Below are 17,035 nucleotides of genomic sequence, written 5' to 3'. Positions count from 1 at the left end.
TTAAATATTAAATTTAAAGTTTAATAAGTTTGTTCCTTGTTCTAAACGTACCCACATTAAAGAGGAAAAGTATAGCTTATTTATTTTTTTTTTACCCAGTGTATGCCAAATTAGAAAAAACACCCACTCTCTGGTGCTTTGAATAGTTAGCTGTGCATGTGCGCTAGTGTACCACCCAGGGCAGGCGTCTTGGTGGCCTATCAAAATGGCGAGTGGTGGGTGCGATGAGTGTGGATGTGTGAGATGACTGTGGGAGGCGCTTAGCTCATTTTCAGCCTGTTGTGGTAACTGAATGGACAAATGATTGTGAGAAGTGGAGTCCCCCTTTACAATCACATCCATGTCACGAGTGCAGCAAGTGGGTGATGTTTGACATTCCAGTTTATATGGTCTGAGAATAGAACATCTACACGCTCTATCACCTTATATGTTCCCTTATTATCTCCTGTAATTGTGTTATTACATGGGATCTTTATGATGTTATATCCTCATCTCCTTCCCATTCAGGCCCCTATAATATTGGATTCTGTCAATGGAAATCTTCAATACAAGAGAATTTTCCTGATTGACCTTACAAGGATGGATAGGGACAGGGACAACATGGCTGAGAGGATATTACACCTCACCCTAGAGATCCTCTTCCGGCTTACTGGAGAGGTGAGAGATTCTGATGACGTCACATTACATCATTTTTATCTATGGGAATAACAGATGGACAGAACTGGAGAGGTGAGGACTCTGGAAATGTCTGTAGTGAGATTTATTAATGTGTCTCTCCATAACCAGGATTACACAGTAGTGAAGAAGACCTCTAGTGAGCGCTGTCAGGACCCTGTGTCTGAGGGATGGAGAAGAACCCTGAGCCCAATCACGGGACCTCTACCTCACCCCTTGATACATGAGGACATCAATGACCAGAAGATCCTAGAACTCACCTACAAGATGATTGAGCTGCTGACCGGAGAGGTGACACTGCTGGGAATGTTGGAACATTATACAGTAATGTTTTGAAGGGATCGGGGGGGATGACAGTATCATTGTGTGTGTCAGGTTCCTATAAGGTGTCAGGATGTCGCCGTCTATTTCTCCATGGAGGAGTGGGAGTATTTAGAAGGACACAAAGATCTGTACAAGGACATCATGATGGAGGTTCCCCAGCCCCTCACATCACCAGGTAATAGACAGGACTAAATACTAAATACACACGGCCTATAATTATCTGTATGAATTCAGCCCCTGTATGTGTTTCCTCCAGTTCTATCCAGTAAGAGGACAACACCAGAGAGATGTCCCCATCTTCTTCTTCCACAGGACTGTAAACAAGAAGATCCCGATGCTCCTCAGGATCATCAGGTAGATGGAGAGAAGGTGTCATGAGATCTCCCCTATGATGTGTAGATGGCTGTGAAGGTCTTGTGCTCAGTCTTGATTTATCCACCAGTATTATATGTTTTATACTTGTGTAATGAGAACGGTGGAGATGGCAGGATTAGAGCTGATCATAGATGTGACTTCTCCATCTGTCTGTGACTTTTACTATATTTGTCTCAGGGTAAAGATTTGAAACTGTAAGACAATTCTGTATTTAACTTTTTTTGTGTGTGTGTTTTTTGCCTTGTGTTTAACCACTTAATGACCTCTAATATGTCTTTTTACTGACCTGAGATATAAGAGAATAGCATCCATATCTGTTCAACCCCTTAGATGCAGCTGTCAATAGTGACTACATCATATAAATGGTTAAGAGTGTGGAGGCTCCCTCTTTATCCTCATCAGCACTCTGATATCATGATGCTGTGGTCCTGATGTTTGCCATGGCAATTCACAGTCAAATAGCGACCTTAGAGTCTGCCAGCTATAGCGGCCTATTCAGAAGTTCGTGTTAAAAATCACTTTTTCATTCCTGTCATGTCATTTTGCATTCCTGAAAATTAACTGAAGGGTTAATAAACTACCTGACAGCAGTTTTCAATATGTTGGGGGGTGCTGTTTTAAAATTGTATCACTTTTGAGGACTTTGCAATATACAGGACCCCCAAAACCACTTCAAACCTGGATAGATCCCTAAAAAAATAAATTTCCTTGCAAAAATGAAAAATTACAGCTACATTTTGAAACCTCCTTAAATGCTAACAAAGTAACATTTTGCAAACCATACTGATGTGAAGCGGATATGAGAGAAATGTTGCTTATTAAGTCATACCATAGCAAAACATTATCTTGATTAAAGGGATAATCATTTAACCCCTTCACTACCAAGGGTGGTTTGCACGTTAACTCCCGGGCCAATTTTTACAATTCTGACCACTGTCCCTTTATGAGGTCATAACTCTGAAACGCTTCCATGGATCCCGGTGATTCTGACATTGTTTTCTCGTGACATATTGTAATTCATGTTAGTGGTAAAATTTAATTCAAATAACTTGCGTTTATTTGTGAAAAAAGAGGAAATTTGGCGAAAATTTTGAAAATTTCGCAATTTTCCAACTTTGAATTTTTATGTCCTTAAATCAGAGAGACGGCACACAAAAAACTTAATAAATAACATTTCCCACATGTTTACTTTACATCAGCACAATTTTGGAACCAAAATTTTTTTTGTTAGGAAGTTAGAAGGGTTAAAAATTGACCAGCGATTTCTCATTTTTGCAACACCATTTTATTTTTAGGGACCACATCACATTTGAAGCCACTTTGAGGGGTCTATATGATAGAAAATACCCAAAAAGTGACACCATACTAAAAACTGCACCCCTTAAGGTGTTCAAAACCACATTCAAGAAGTTTATTAACCCTTTAGGTGCGTCACAGGAATTTTTTGAATATTTAAAAAAAAAATACTTCAGGTTCAATTTTTTTTATTTTACCAAGGGTAACAGGAGAATTTGGACTGCAAAAGTTAATGTGCAATTTGTCCTGAGTACGCTGATACCTGATATGTGGGGGGGAACCACTGTTTCGGCGCATGGCAGACCTCAGTAGGGAAGGAGCGCCGTTTGACTTTTTCAATGCAAAATTGGCTGGAATTCAGATCGGACGCCATGTCGCGTTTGGAGAGCCCCTGATGTACCTAAACAGTGGAAACCCCTCCAAGTGACCCCATTTTGGAAACTAGACCCCCCAAGGAACTTATCTAGATATGTGGTGAGAACTTTGAACCCACAAGGGCTTCACAGAAGTTTATAACGTACAGCGGTACAATTAAAAAATCATATTTTTTCCACAAAAATGATCTTTTCACCCCCAATTTTTTATTTTTCCAAGGGTAACAGGACCCTAAAAGTTATTGTGCAATTTGTCCTGAGTACGCTGATACCCCACATGTGGGGGTAAACCACTATTTGGGCGCATGGCAGAGCTCGGAAGGGAAGCAGCGCCATTTGACGTTTTTGGCTGGAATTGAGATCGGACACCATGTCGCGTTTGGAAAGCCCCTGATGTACCAAAACAGTAGAAACCCCCCACAAATGACCCCATTTTGGAAACTAGACCCCCTAAGGAACTTATCTAGATGTGTGGTGAGCACTTTGAACCCCCAAGGGCTTCACAGAAGTTTATAATGCCCAGGCATGAAAATAAAAAAAATCGTATTTTTTCCACAAACATGATTAATTAGTCTCCAATTTTTTTATTTTCCCAAGGGTAACAGGAGAAACTGGACCCCAAAACTTGTTGTCCAATTTGTCCTGAGTACGCTGATACCTCATATGTGGGAGAAAACTACTGTATGGGCACACGTCGGGGCTCGGAAGGGAAGTAGTGACGTTTTGGAATGCAGACTTTGATGGATTGGTCTGCGGGTGTCATGTGCGTTTTTAGAGCCCCTGATGTACCTAAACTATTGAAACCCCCCATAAATGACCCCATTTTGGAAACTAGACCCCCCACGGAACTTATCTAGATGTGTGGTGAGCACTTTGAACCCCCAAGTGCTTCACAGAAGTTTATAACGCCTGGGCGTGAAAATAAAAAAATCATTTTTTTCCGCAAAAATGATGTTTTTGCCCCCAATTTTTTATTTTCCTAAGGGTAACAGGAGAAATTGGACCCCAAAAGTTGTTTTGTAATTTGTCCTGAGTAGGCTGATACCCTACATGTGGGGGTAAAACACTGTTTGGGCGCATGGCAGAGCTTGGAAGGGAAGGAGCACCATTTGACTTTTTTAACGCAGAATTGGCTGGAATTGAGATCAGACGCCATGTTGCATTTGGAGAGCACCTGATGTGCCCAAACAGTGGAAACCTCCAATTCTAACTCCAACTCTAACCCCAACACACCCCTAACCCTAGCCCTAACCCTAATGGGAAAATGGAAATAAATACATTTTCTTTTAGTTTTATTATTTTTCCCTAACTAAGGGGGTGATAACGGGGGGTTTGATTTACTATTTATGGTGGTTTTTATGTTTGGCAGCTGTCACATGCTAAAAGACGCTTTTTATTGTAAAAATAGTTTTTGCATCAACACATATTGAGAGCTATAATTTTTCCGTATTTTGACCCACCGAGTCATGTGAGGTCTTATTTTTTGCGGGACAAGTTGACGTTTTCATTGGTACCATTTTCGGGCACGTGACATTTTTTGATCGCTTTTTATTCCGAATTTTTGGACGCAGAATGAACAAAAACCAGTGTTTCATGAATTTCTTTTGGGGGGGTGCGTTTATACCGTTCCCCGTGCGGTAAAATTGATAAAGCGGTTTTATTCTTCGGGTCAGTACGGTTACAGCGATACCTCATTTAGGTCTTTTTTTATGTTTTGTCGGTTTTTTGCAATGAAAACAATTTTATATAAAAAATAATTATTTTTGTATCGCTTTATTCTGCGAGCTATAACTTTTTTATTTTTCTGCGGATGACGCTGTTTGGCAGCTCGTTTTTTGCGGGACAAGATGACGTTTTCAGCGGTACCATGGTTATTTATATGTGTCTTTTTGATCGCGCGTTATTGCACTTTTTGTTCGGTGGTATGATAATAAATCATTATTTTTTGCTTCATTTTTTATTTTTATTTTTTAAGGTGTTCGCTAAAGGGTTAACTAATGGGACAGTTTTATAGGGCGGGTCGCTACGGACGCGACGATACCAAATATGTGTACTTTTATTATGGTTTGTTTTTTTTGGAAAAGGATTTATTGGGGAATAATTTTTTTTTTTACTAATTTATTTAGCGGTGTTTTTTTTTTTCTTTAAATTATTTTTAACACTTTTTTTTTTTTTTACTTTATTACCTTGTCAGCAATCTGTCACAGGCAGTTCTGCAGACTTCCTCATGCCTGCGCTTTGCAGGCAGTGAGGAAGTCAGCTCCCTACAGGCCCCCGAAGGCCCCCGTCGCCATCTTGGATCCGGGGGCCTGTAGGGAAGGAGTCCCCCGCAGCAGCGCTGCACATTGCGCTGCTGTGGGGGGGCTCAGGGAAGCACGGAGGGAGCCCCCTCCCTGCCGAAGCTTCTCTCTAACCCCCGGTACACCGCGATCGTGTTTGATCGCGGTGTACAAGGGGTTAACGTGTCGGGGGCGGTCCGTGTCCGCTCGTGACACATTGTGCCGGGTGTCAGCTGTGATAATCAGCTGACACCCGGCCGCGATCAGCGGCGCTCACCACGTGGGCGCCACTGATCGCTGTGATATAACATTCCGACCATGGTAATTAGGTCCAGGGTCACATGGACGGAATATTACATCCATTGTAGGTAAGAGGTTAAAGTTTGTAAATTGCACATTTTTAAAAAAAATTCTATCAAATTTATTTTTTATAAATAAACACAAAGCATATCGACCTAAATTTACCTTTATCATAAATTTATAATATGCCACGAAAAAAAGTCTGAAAATCAATGGGATTTTTCTGAAGTGTTCCAGTGTTGTTATTATATAAATTGACACTGGTCAGATTTAAAAAAAAATCTGGCCCGGTCACTAAGAGGTTAAATCTTATTTCATAGATTTGTCTTTTTTAAGCACTGTACAGTCATGGCCAAAAGTTTTGAGAATGACACAAATATTAATTTTTACAAAGTCTACTGCTTCATTTTTTCTAATGGCAATTTGCATATACTCCAGAATGTTATAAAGAGTGATCAGCTTAACAGCAATTACTTGCAAAGTCAATATTTGCCTAGAAAATTACCTTTATCCCCCCAAAGCACACTTCAACATCTTTGCAGCCCTGCCTTAAAAGGACCAGCTAACTTCGTTTCAGTGATTCCTCCATTAACACAGGTGTGGGTGTTGATGAGGACAGGGCTGGAGATCAATCTGTCATGATTAAGTAAGAATGACACCACTGGACACTTTAAAAGGAGGCTGGTGCTTGGCATCATTGTTTCTCTTCTGTTAACCATGGTTATCTCTAAAGAAACACGTGCAGTCATCATTGCACTGCACAAAAATGGCCTAACAGGGAAGAGTATCGCAGCTAGAAAGATTGCACCTCAGTCAACAATCTATCGCATCATCAAGAACTTCAAGGAGAGAGGTTCCCTTGTTGCCAAAAAGGCTCCAGGGCGCCCAAGAAAGACCAGCAAGCGCCAGGACTGTCTCTTAAAAGTGTTTCAGCTGCGGGATCTGGCTACCAGCAGTGCAGAGCTTGCTGAGGAATGGCAGCAGGCAGGTGTGAGTGCATCTGCACGCACTGTGAGGGGGGTCTCTTGGAGCAAGGCCTGGTCTCAAGGAAGGCAGCAAAGAAGCCACTTCTCTCCAGAAAAAACGTCATGGACAGACTGATATTCTGCAAGAGGTACAGGGAGTGGACTGCTGAGGACTGGGGTAAAGTCATTTTCTCTGATGAATCCCCTTTTCGATTGTTTGGGACATCTGGAAAATGGCTTATTCGGAGAAGACCAGGTGAGCGCTACCACCAGTCTTGTCTCATGCCAACTGTCAAGCATCCTGAAACCATTCATGTGTGGGGTGGCTTCTCAGCCAAGGGAATGGGCTCTTTCTCAGTCTTGCCTAAAAACACAGCCATGAATAAAGAATGGTACCAGAATGTCCTCCAAGAGCAACTTCTCCCAACCGTCCAAGAGCAGTTTGGCGATCAACAATGCCTTTTTCAACATGATGGAGCACCTTGCCATAAAGCAAAGGTGATAACTAAATGGCTCAGGGAACAAAACATAGAGATTTTGGGACCTTGGCCTGGAAACTCCCCAGATCTTAATCCCATTGAGAACTTGTGGTCAATCATCAAGAGACGGGTGTACAAACAAAAACCTTCAAATTCAGACAAAATAAAAGCATTGATTTTGCAAGAATGGACTGCCATCAGTCAGGATTTGATCCAGAAGTTGATTGAGAGCATGCCAGGGAGAATTGCTGAGGTCCTGAAGAAGAAGGGTCAACACTGCAAATATTGACTTGCTGCATTAACTCATTCTAACTGTCAATATAACCTTTTGTTACTCATAATATGATAGCAATTATATTTCTGTATGTGATAAAAACATCTGACAAACACACATAAAAACCAGAGGGCAGCAGATCATGTGAAAATATAATATTTGTGTCATTCTCAAAACTTTTGGCCATGACTGTACTTTAGATTTAACATATAAAAAAAAAAATAAAGTGTAATAAGTTTGTTCCTTTCTGTTCTAAACGTACCCACATCACAGAGGAAAAGTATAGCTTGGTTCTTTTACCCAGAGTATGCCACAGTGTAAGAAGTAGCTATCGGGGGCTTTGAAAAGTTCGCTGTGCATGTGATCTAGTGTGCCACCCAGGGCAGGCGTCTTGGTGGCCTATCAATATGGCAACTGATGAAAATAAAGTGAGGTGGTTGCAGTTTCAACGCCCTTATGCCCAACATGCTGATACTAAATCTAAGCGTAAGTTGTTTTTTTACTTGTCAGTCTTAGTTTGAACTGGGGAGTCAGTCTAGAAAACTATTGGCTTTTATGGTTCGTCAGCAGAATATGTCTAATCCTATTGTTAAGGTCAGAGCTTTGGATGGCTCTGCAGTAACGTCCGCATTACTCATTGTTTTTGAGCGTATTATGACACTGTATACAAATCTAAGTACCCTGTTAATATAATGACAGCTGGCGTACTTGGCGGATTTACAGTTCCTTACTTTCAATGAGAGTGTTAGCAAATCTTTTTAGATGCTGATATCACTGTAGAGGAAATTAGCACGGCCCTGAGTGATATGGCCTCCGGTAAAGCACCAGGCCCAGATGGAATCCCACTGTAATTCTATGTTAGACATCACAAGGCTTTTAGTCCCCACTTTTGAAGGTTTTTGTTGCCAGAGTTCGAGGGTGATTCTTGCTTTTTATGAAGCTAACTTTAATCTATTATTAAAAGAAGAGAAGGATCCTATGGATTACAGATCTTACTGGCCTATGTTTTTAGTAAACATTGACTCTAAAGTCTTCACTAAGATTCTCGCTATGAGACTCGATAAAGTGATTCTAGATTTAATACATCCAGACCAAACAGAGTTTATGCCAAGCGAGAGTACTTCCATAAATATCACAAGGGTTCATTCCGTAGTCCAACGCTTTTCACTACGGCCTGAAACAGGTGGGCATTAGTCTCACTTGATGCCACAAAGGCATTTGACTTAGTAGAATGGACATTTCTGGCTACATGTCTTAAAAAATTTGGATTTAGGCCAAAATTCCTTAAATAGATATTTTATATACACTGCTCAAAAAAATAAAGGAGTGCTACGGAAAATCCCCTTGGGTGGCATTTCCATTACCTCATCTTATATCACCTATTTAGGTATCAAAATCGGCAGGACTCCTTCATCTTTATACGATCTAAATTATCCCCCCCAATATCCAAAATTTCGAACCAATTGAAAACATAGCAAAATCTCCCAACTTCGTTCATGGGAAGAGCTCATCTTAAGATGATTAGTATGGCCAAACTGATGTACGCTCTCCAAACATTGCCCCTCTTGCTCAAACACTCTGATGTTAACTTTCTAAATAGCCAATTTATATGGAATCATAAACGTCCCAGAATTGTTATTTCGAAATTGATGGCCTCCAAAGATGATGGAAGAATATATTTCCCTAGTATTAGGAATTGTAACTTAGCTTGTAATATGCGATACATTATTGATTGGCTGCACAAGACATTCATAGACAGACACCAGACTGGATGCTGATTTTGCGCACACAATAAATTTGTCGGCTGTTTTACATGCGTGCCTCCCCTCCCTTCCCCGTCATTTAAGACAATCAGTTCTATTTAGGGGCACTATCTCAATCTGGAAAGCGGTGAGGAAAAAATATAGCCTCTCTTTTAGAATATCCAAATATTTACCTCTGTGGGCAAATCACGAATTCCCTCAGGGTATAGAAAATAAATTGTTTATAACATGGCGACAGAGAGATTGTCAACGTCTCACATCTTCTCCACCCAACGGAGGCTACATGGTTAAACGCTCAGTTATGTCTAATCAACAAGATGTTACATTTGAGTCAAGCCACAATATGCTAGACAATCTGCTTCAATACCCTACTGGGACCCCGTCCACCTCCACAATATGCTCCATAGTGAAACCATATTTAATGGACCCTCATCCAGATACTTTTTATAAATATTGGAGACAACAATTGGATGATGATGAAACTCCCTCCTTAATTAGAAAAGGATGGTCTCTTTTCCGGAAACATAATAAATGAGAATTGGAGGGAAACGCAATTTAAAATCATGCATGGAGCAATTTACGCTTTTAACATCCATAAACCTGACACTAGACCTGACAGACTTACAGCTTGTCTTAGATGTCAGCGACCTAGCTCTGCTTTATTGCATGGCCTGTGGTCCTGTAGTAATATAGTCCCATTTTGGGACTTAGTTTTGGGTTTGCTCGGCAAATTATGGAGCAACGTAAGGACGCTATCTCTGCCGATGGCGGTTTTACATTTTTGGGGATGAGGATTGCGGAGGGAAGGGGCCCCCCAATACTAATACACACTATAATGATGTTTTGCTGATTGGAGGAGAGGCAAGCTAGACCGCCGGTTTGGATGTGTGAGGCGTCTTGGTGGAGGCTCCCCCCCCCCTTTTTTTTCTTCCCCTTTCTTGTCCCTTTCCTTTTCCTCTTTGTTTTATTGTTCGTTTTTGTATTATCGACAGATTTATTAGTCGTCTCTCATAGGCTGCATAGCATAATTAGGGTTATCCCTACTGCTTCCGGAAAGTGGCACTTTCAATCTAAGACTTCAACCTACATATGCTGTGATAGCAATAGTTATGATGTCTAATTGTCATGATTGATGTTACCTATGCTACTATTTTGTTGTTACTGAAAATTTTCAATAAAAATTTATATTAAAAAAATAAATAAAGGGAACACTTTAAACAACATAATATAACTCCAAGTAAATCAAACTTCTGTGAAATCAAACTGTCCACTTAGGAAGCAACACTGATTGACAATCAATTTCACATACTGTTCTGCAAATGAAATAGACAACAGATGGAAATTACTGGCAATTATCAAGACACCCTCAATAAAGGAGTGGTTCTGCAGGTGGGGACCACAGACCACAGCTCAGTACCAATGCTTTCTGGCTCAAGTTTTGGTCACTTTTGAATGTTGGTTGTGCTTTCACACTCGTGGTAGCATGAGACGGACTCTACAACCCACACAAGTGGCTCAGGTAGTGCAGCTTATCCAGGATCGCACATCAATGCAAGCTGTGGCAAGAAGGTTTGCTATGTCTGTCAGCGTAGTGTCCAGAGACTGGAGGCGCTACTAGGAGACGAGGAGGGGGCCGTAGGAGGGCAACAACCCAGCAGCAGGACTGCTAACTCAGCCTTTGTGCAAGGTGGAGCACTGCCAGAGCCTTGCAAAATGACCTCCAGCAGGCCACAAATGTGCATGTGTCTGCACAAACGGTTAGAAACCGACTCCATGAGGATGGTCTGAGGGCCCGACATTCACAGATGGGGGTTGTGCTCACAGCCCAGCACCATGCAGAACACTTGGCATTTGCCACAGAACACCAGGATTGGTCAATTCGCCACTGGCGCCCTGTGCTCTTCACAAATTAAAGCAAATTCCCACTGAGTACATGTGAAAGACGTGACAGAGTCTGGAGATGCCAAGGAGAGCGATCTGCTGCCTGCAACATCCTTCGGCATGACCTGTTTGGCAGTGGATCAGTAATGGTGTGAGGTGGCATTTCTTTGGAGGGCTGCATAGCCCTCCATGTGCTCGCCAGAGGTAGCCTGACTGCCATTAGGTATCGAGATTTGAACCTCAGACCCCTTGTGAGACCATATGCTGGTGCGGTTGGCCAGGGTTCTTCCTAATGCCGGAAAATGCCAGTCCTCATGTGGCTGGAGTGTGTCAGCAGTTCCTGCAAGATGAAGGCATTGAAGCTATGGACTGGCCCGCCCGTTCCCCAGACCTGAATCCGATTGTGCACATCTGGGACTTCATGTCTCGCTCCATCCAGTACTGAAGGAGATAGCAGAAGAAATTTCTGAACCACTCTCCATAATCTTTGAAAATTCTTGGAGAACAGGAGAAGTGCCAGAAGACTGGAGAAGAGCAAATGTTGTTCCTATCTTCAAAAAGGGGAAGAAGGTGGACCCAGGCAACTATAGGCCGGTGAGTCTGACTTCTATACCAGGAAAGATCTTTGAACAAATTATTAAACAACATTTAAGTCAATACCTGGATAAGAATGAAGTGATCAAACAGAGTCAGCATGGGTTTGTAACTAATAAGTCATGTCAGACTAACTTAATTTCCTTCTATGACGGTATCACTGATTGGGTGGATCAAGGAAATGCTGTAGATATAGTATATCTTGACTTCAGCAAAGCATTTGACAAAGTCTCTCATACAATCCTTATTGAAAAAATGACTAAGTATGGAATGGACAAGGCAACTGTTAGGTGGATTCATAGCTGGCTTAGTGATCGGACCCAAAGAGTGGTCGTAAATGGCTGCACATCCAGTTGGAAGAATGTCTCAAGTGGGGTACCACAGGGCTCTGTCCTGGGCCCTGTATTGTTCAACATCTTTATCAACGATTTAGATGAAGGAATTGAGGGTAAACTGATTAAATTTGCTGATGACACAAAGCTAGGAGGGATAGCTAATACTAGAGAAGAGAGAGAGAGGATTCAAAAAGATTTAAATAAACTGGAGAAGTGGGCAGTAACTAACAGAATGGTTTTTAACAGGGAGAAATGCAAAGTACTACATCTGGGCAATAAAAATGAAAAAAGCATATATAGAATGGGAGGAATAGGGCTAAGTGACAGCACATGTGAAAAAGACTTGGGTATACTAATAGATCACAGACTGAATATGAGTCAACAGTGTGATGCAGCAGCAAAAAAGGCAAATGCAGTTCTAGGATGTATTAACAGAAGCATACAGTCTAGATCACGTGAAGTCATTATTTCCCTCTACTCCTCTTTGGTCAGACCTCATCTGGAATATTGTGTCCAGTTTTGGGCACCACATTTTAAAAAAGACATCAACAAACTGGAGCAAGTTCAGAAAAGAGTGACCAGAATGGTGACCGGTCTGCAAACCCTGTCTTATGAGGAAAGGTTGCAGGATTTGGGAATGTTTAGTTTGCAAAAGAGAAGACTGAGAGGAGACTTAATTGCTGTCTACAAATATCTAAAGGGCTGTCACATTGTAGAAGGATCAACTTTATTCTCATTTGCACAAGGAAAGACTAGAAGCAATGGGATGAAACTGAATGGGAGGAGACACAGATTAGATATTAGAAAAAACTTTTTGACAGAGTGATCAATGAGTGGAACAGGCTGCCACGAGAAGTGGTGAGTTCTCCTTCAATGGAAGTCTTCAAACAGAGGCTGGACAGACATCTGACTGGGATGATTTAGCGAATCCTGCTTTGAGCAGGGGGTTGGACCAGATGGCCCAGGAGGTCCCTTCCAACTCTACGATTCTATGATTCTATCCACCAACGTCACGTTGCATCACAGACTGTCCAGGAATTGGCGGATGCTTTAGGCCAGGTCTGGGAGGAGATCCCTCAGGAGACCATCCGCCACCTCATCAGGAGCATGCCCAGGCGTTGTAGGGAGGTCATACAGGCATGTGGAGGCCACACACAATACTGAGCATCATTTTAACGTGTTTTAAGGACATTGCATTCCACTTTAATTTTGTGTGTGACTCCAAATCCAGGCCTCCATTGGTTAATACATTTGATTTCCATTGATGATTTTTGTGTGATTTTTGTTGTTAGCACATTCATCTTTGTACAGAACAAAGTATTCAATGAGAATATTTCATTCATTCAGATCTAGGATGTGTTATTTGAGTGTTCCCTTTAATTTTTTTTGAGCAGTGTATTTATACTATATGTGGCCCTTAAGGCTAAGGTGTTAATGAATGGTATCTGCATCCACCTCACTTGAGAGAGGAACTCATCAGAGCTGTCCCTTCTCCCCGCTTTATTTGCTGTGGCTATTGAAGCATTAGTGATTAGAATACACGCCACGCCATTAATTGAAGGCATATTTATAGCTGATCGGACGGATACTAGTGATGAGGGAACGCGGTCAAATAAGGCATTGTCCGAGCATGCTTGTGTGCCAACAAAGTGTCTTTGGCGTCCTCAAAAAATTTGTTGTAGTCACTGCGGCTGCATGTCTCACAGCTGTTCGACAGTCTCAACACATGCAGGGATTTCCTGTTTGTTTACAGCAGCGAGATATGCAGCCACGGGGGCGTTAAACATATTTTTCGAGCGCACCAAAGACAATCGGTTAGCACATGAGCATGCTCGGATAACATCGTATCCCAGCACGTTCGCTCATCACTAATGGATAACATTGGGTTATATGCTGATGACGTGATCATTTTTAAAGACCAGGTCGGTGACACTTTACCTCATGTTATCCCTACTACAGATACATTTGGTAGATTTTCTGATCTTTCACTTAACTGGAACGAATAGGCGTTAAAGCCTCTGTCACGTGGGCCTTCCATCCATTTAGATTCTTTGTTAGTAGTCACACATTTTAAATATCTAGGGATCAACATTCATCAAAACAGTAAAAGGGATCACTTCTGACATTCATCGAATCTTAGAATGTTAGAGTTGGAATGGACCTCTAAGGTCATCGTGTCCAACCCGCTGCTCGATGCAGGATTCACGAAACCATCTCAGACAGATGTCTGTCCAGCCTCTGTTTGAAGATTTCCATTGAAGGAGAACTTGCCACCTCTCATGGCACCCTGTTTCATCACCCTTACTGTCAAAAAGTTTTTTTCTAATATCTAATCTGTATCTTCTCCCTTTCAGTTACATCCCATTGCTTCTCGTGTTTCCATGTGCAAATGAGAATAAGGATGATCCCTCTACACTGTGACAGGCCATCAAATATTTGTAGACAGCTATTAAGTCTCCTCTTAGCCTTCTTTTTTTTTGCAGGTTAAACATTCCCAGATCCTTTATCCATTCCTCATAGGACATACTTGAAGTCTGCTCACCGTCGTAGCAGCTCTTCTCTGAACTTACTCCAATGTCATCTTTAAAATGTGGTGCCCAGAACTGGACACAGTATTCCAGATGAGGCCTGACCAAGGAGGAGTAGAGGGCTAATTACTTCACGTGATCTAGACTGTATGTTTCTCTTAATAAATCCCATAAGTTTGCCTTTTTTGTTGTTGCACCACACTGCTGATTCATGTGCAGTCTGTGATCTATTAACCCCTAACGACCAGAGGTATTTTTGTTCTTGCGTTTTCGTTTTTTGCTCCCCATCTTCGAAGAGCCATGTGAGGGCTTCTTTTTTGTGGGACAAGTTGTACTTTTGAACAACACTGTTGGTTTTAACATATGGTTTACTGGAATATGGGAAAAAAATTCCAAGTGCGGTGAAATTGCAATAAAGGTGCAATTCCACAGTTGGTTTTTTTTTTCTTACCATGTTCACTAACTGCTAAAACTGACTTGCCATTATGATTCTCCAGGTCATTATGAGTTCACAGACACCAAACATGTCTAGGTTATTTGGAATTTTTTTCACCATTTAAATAAAAAAAAGTTTGTTAAAAAAATAAATTGCGCCATTTTCCAATACCTGTAGCGTCTCCATTTTTCGTGATCTCGTTTTGGGTGAGGGCTTGTTTTTTGCTTGCCGAGCTGATGTTTTTCATTATACCATTTTGCTGCAGATTTGATCTTTTGATCACCCGTTATTGCATTTTAATGCAATGTTGCGGCGACCAAAAAAACATAATTCTGGCGTTTTGACTTTTTTCTCGTTACGTTGTTTAGCAATCAGGTTAATTATTTTTTTTATATTGATTGGGTGATTCTGAACACGGCAAAATGAAATATGTGTATATTTGATTTTTTTTGTTTGTTTGTTTCATTTTGTATGAGGCGAAAGGGGGGTGATTTGAACTTTTATTTTTTTTTATATTTTTTAAAATATTTTTTTTACTTTTTGCATGCTTCAATAGTCTCCATGGGAGACTAGAAGCTGCAGTACTTTGATCTGCTCTGCTACACAGGCGATGTCGGCGCTGACAGCAATCTGGCAATGACAACCATAGTGACCTGCGATCATGTGTCTGGGTCATTGATGGGCGGGATTTCTGATGCGTTTCCAGTAAGCACCAGTTAAATGCCACTGTTAGAGATTGACAGCGGCATTTAACTTGTTAACAGCCACGGGTGATCCCATGGTTGTTGCGGGCACTTTTCAGCTGTATATAAATCAGGTGACATGTACCCGGAAAGGTGTGGGCTCAGGGCCGGAGCCAACACCAAACATTGGAAGTCCGACATCGTCGTACTTACGCCCGATGTTGGAAAGGGGTTAAGTCTTTTTCACATTTGCTGTTGCTTATTTCTATTCCTCCCATTCTGTAGATGTAATTTTCATTTTTCTTGCCCAGATGTAGAATCTTGCATTTCTCCTATTAGACGCCGCCACTCGTTGTTCAAGCTTATCTAGATCCTTCTGAATCCTTTCTCTGTATTCTCTAGTGTTAGCTATCCCTCCTAGCTTTTCATCGTTTGCAAATTTGATTAGTTTACTTTCAGTTCCCTTTTCTAGATCATTTGTAAAAAATGTTGAACAACACTGGGGCCAAGACAGATCCTTGTGGTACCCCACTTTAAACACACTTTCAACTGGATGTGTATTCATATATAACCACTTTTTGAGTACAAACCCTGAGCCAGTTATGAATTCATCTAACCGTAGCATTGTCAGTCCTATGCTTGATAATTTTTTCAGTAAGGATAGTATGAGATGCTTTATGAAATGCTTTGTTGAATTCGAGATATGCTTTATCTAACGCATTTCCCTGATCCACCCAGTTAGTGATTCCATCATAGAAGCAAATTATATTAGTCTAGCATGACGTGTTTGCTACAAACCCATGCTGGCTCTGGTTAGTTACTGTATTCTTATCTAAATACTTACATACATGCTGTTTAATAATTTGTTCAAAGATCTTACCTGATATAGAAGTAAAGCTTACTGGCCTGTAATTTAATGGCTTCATCTTCTTTCCTTTTTTGAAGGTAGGGACAAGATTTGACCTCCAATCTTCTGGGATTTATCCTGTTCTCATTTCCTCTGCAATTAATCTGGACCAGGAGATTTAAATTCAGTTAAATTAGCTAAGTGTTCCCTCGCCATCTCTGTTTATAGATGGTGTGGATTCTTTTATTTCTTCAAAAGCACAGTGAAGATGAGTTGATGTTACAATTGCTTTCTTAGAGCACACAGATGCAAAATAGGAATTTAACCCCTTCATGACCCAGCCTATTTTGACCTTAATGACCTGGCCATTTTTTGTAATTCTGACCAGTGTCCCTTTATGAGATAACTCAGGAACGCTTCCACGGATCCTAGCTATTCTGAGAATGTTTTTTCGTGACATATTCGGCTTCATGTTAGTGGTAAATTTAGGTCTATAGTTTTTGCGTTTATTTGTGAAAAAAATCGGAAATTTTGCGACAATTTTGAAAATTTCGAATTTTTTTTGTTAAACCAGAGAGTTATGTGATACAAAATAGTTAATAAATAACATTTCCAACATGTCTACTT

At 41.1% G+C, this 17,035-nt stretch overlaps 1 protein-coding gene across 1 annotated transcript in view; it reads left to right on the top strand.

The window, feature by feature from the left end:
- Positions 1–17,035, top strand: part of LOC141051007 (uncharacterized) — an 850,460-nt gene that overhangs the window by 636,314 nt on the left and 197,111 nt on the right. Inside the window, 3 exon segments of the mRNA XM_073547783.1 lie at positions 787–966; positions 1,051–1,174; positions 1,256–1,353. Coding sequence (XP_073403884.1) covers positions 787–966; positions 1,051–1,174; positions 1,256–1,353 — 402 coding nt within the window.

The sequence above is a fragment of the Dendrobates tinctorius genome, unplaced genomic scaffold (assembly GCF_039654945.1).
Source record: "Dendrobates tinctorius isolate UK_male_01 unplaced genomic scaffold, ASM3965494v1 ptg000155l, whole genome shotgun sequence".
NCBI classification, from domain to species: domain Eukaryota; kingdom Metazoa; phylum Chordata; class Amphibia; order Anura; family Dendrobatidae; genus Dendrobates; species Dendrobates tinctorius.
Note: the sequence above shows the minus strand (reverse complement) of the source record. Positions and strands in the feature narration are given on the sequence as shown.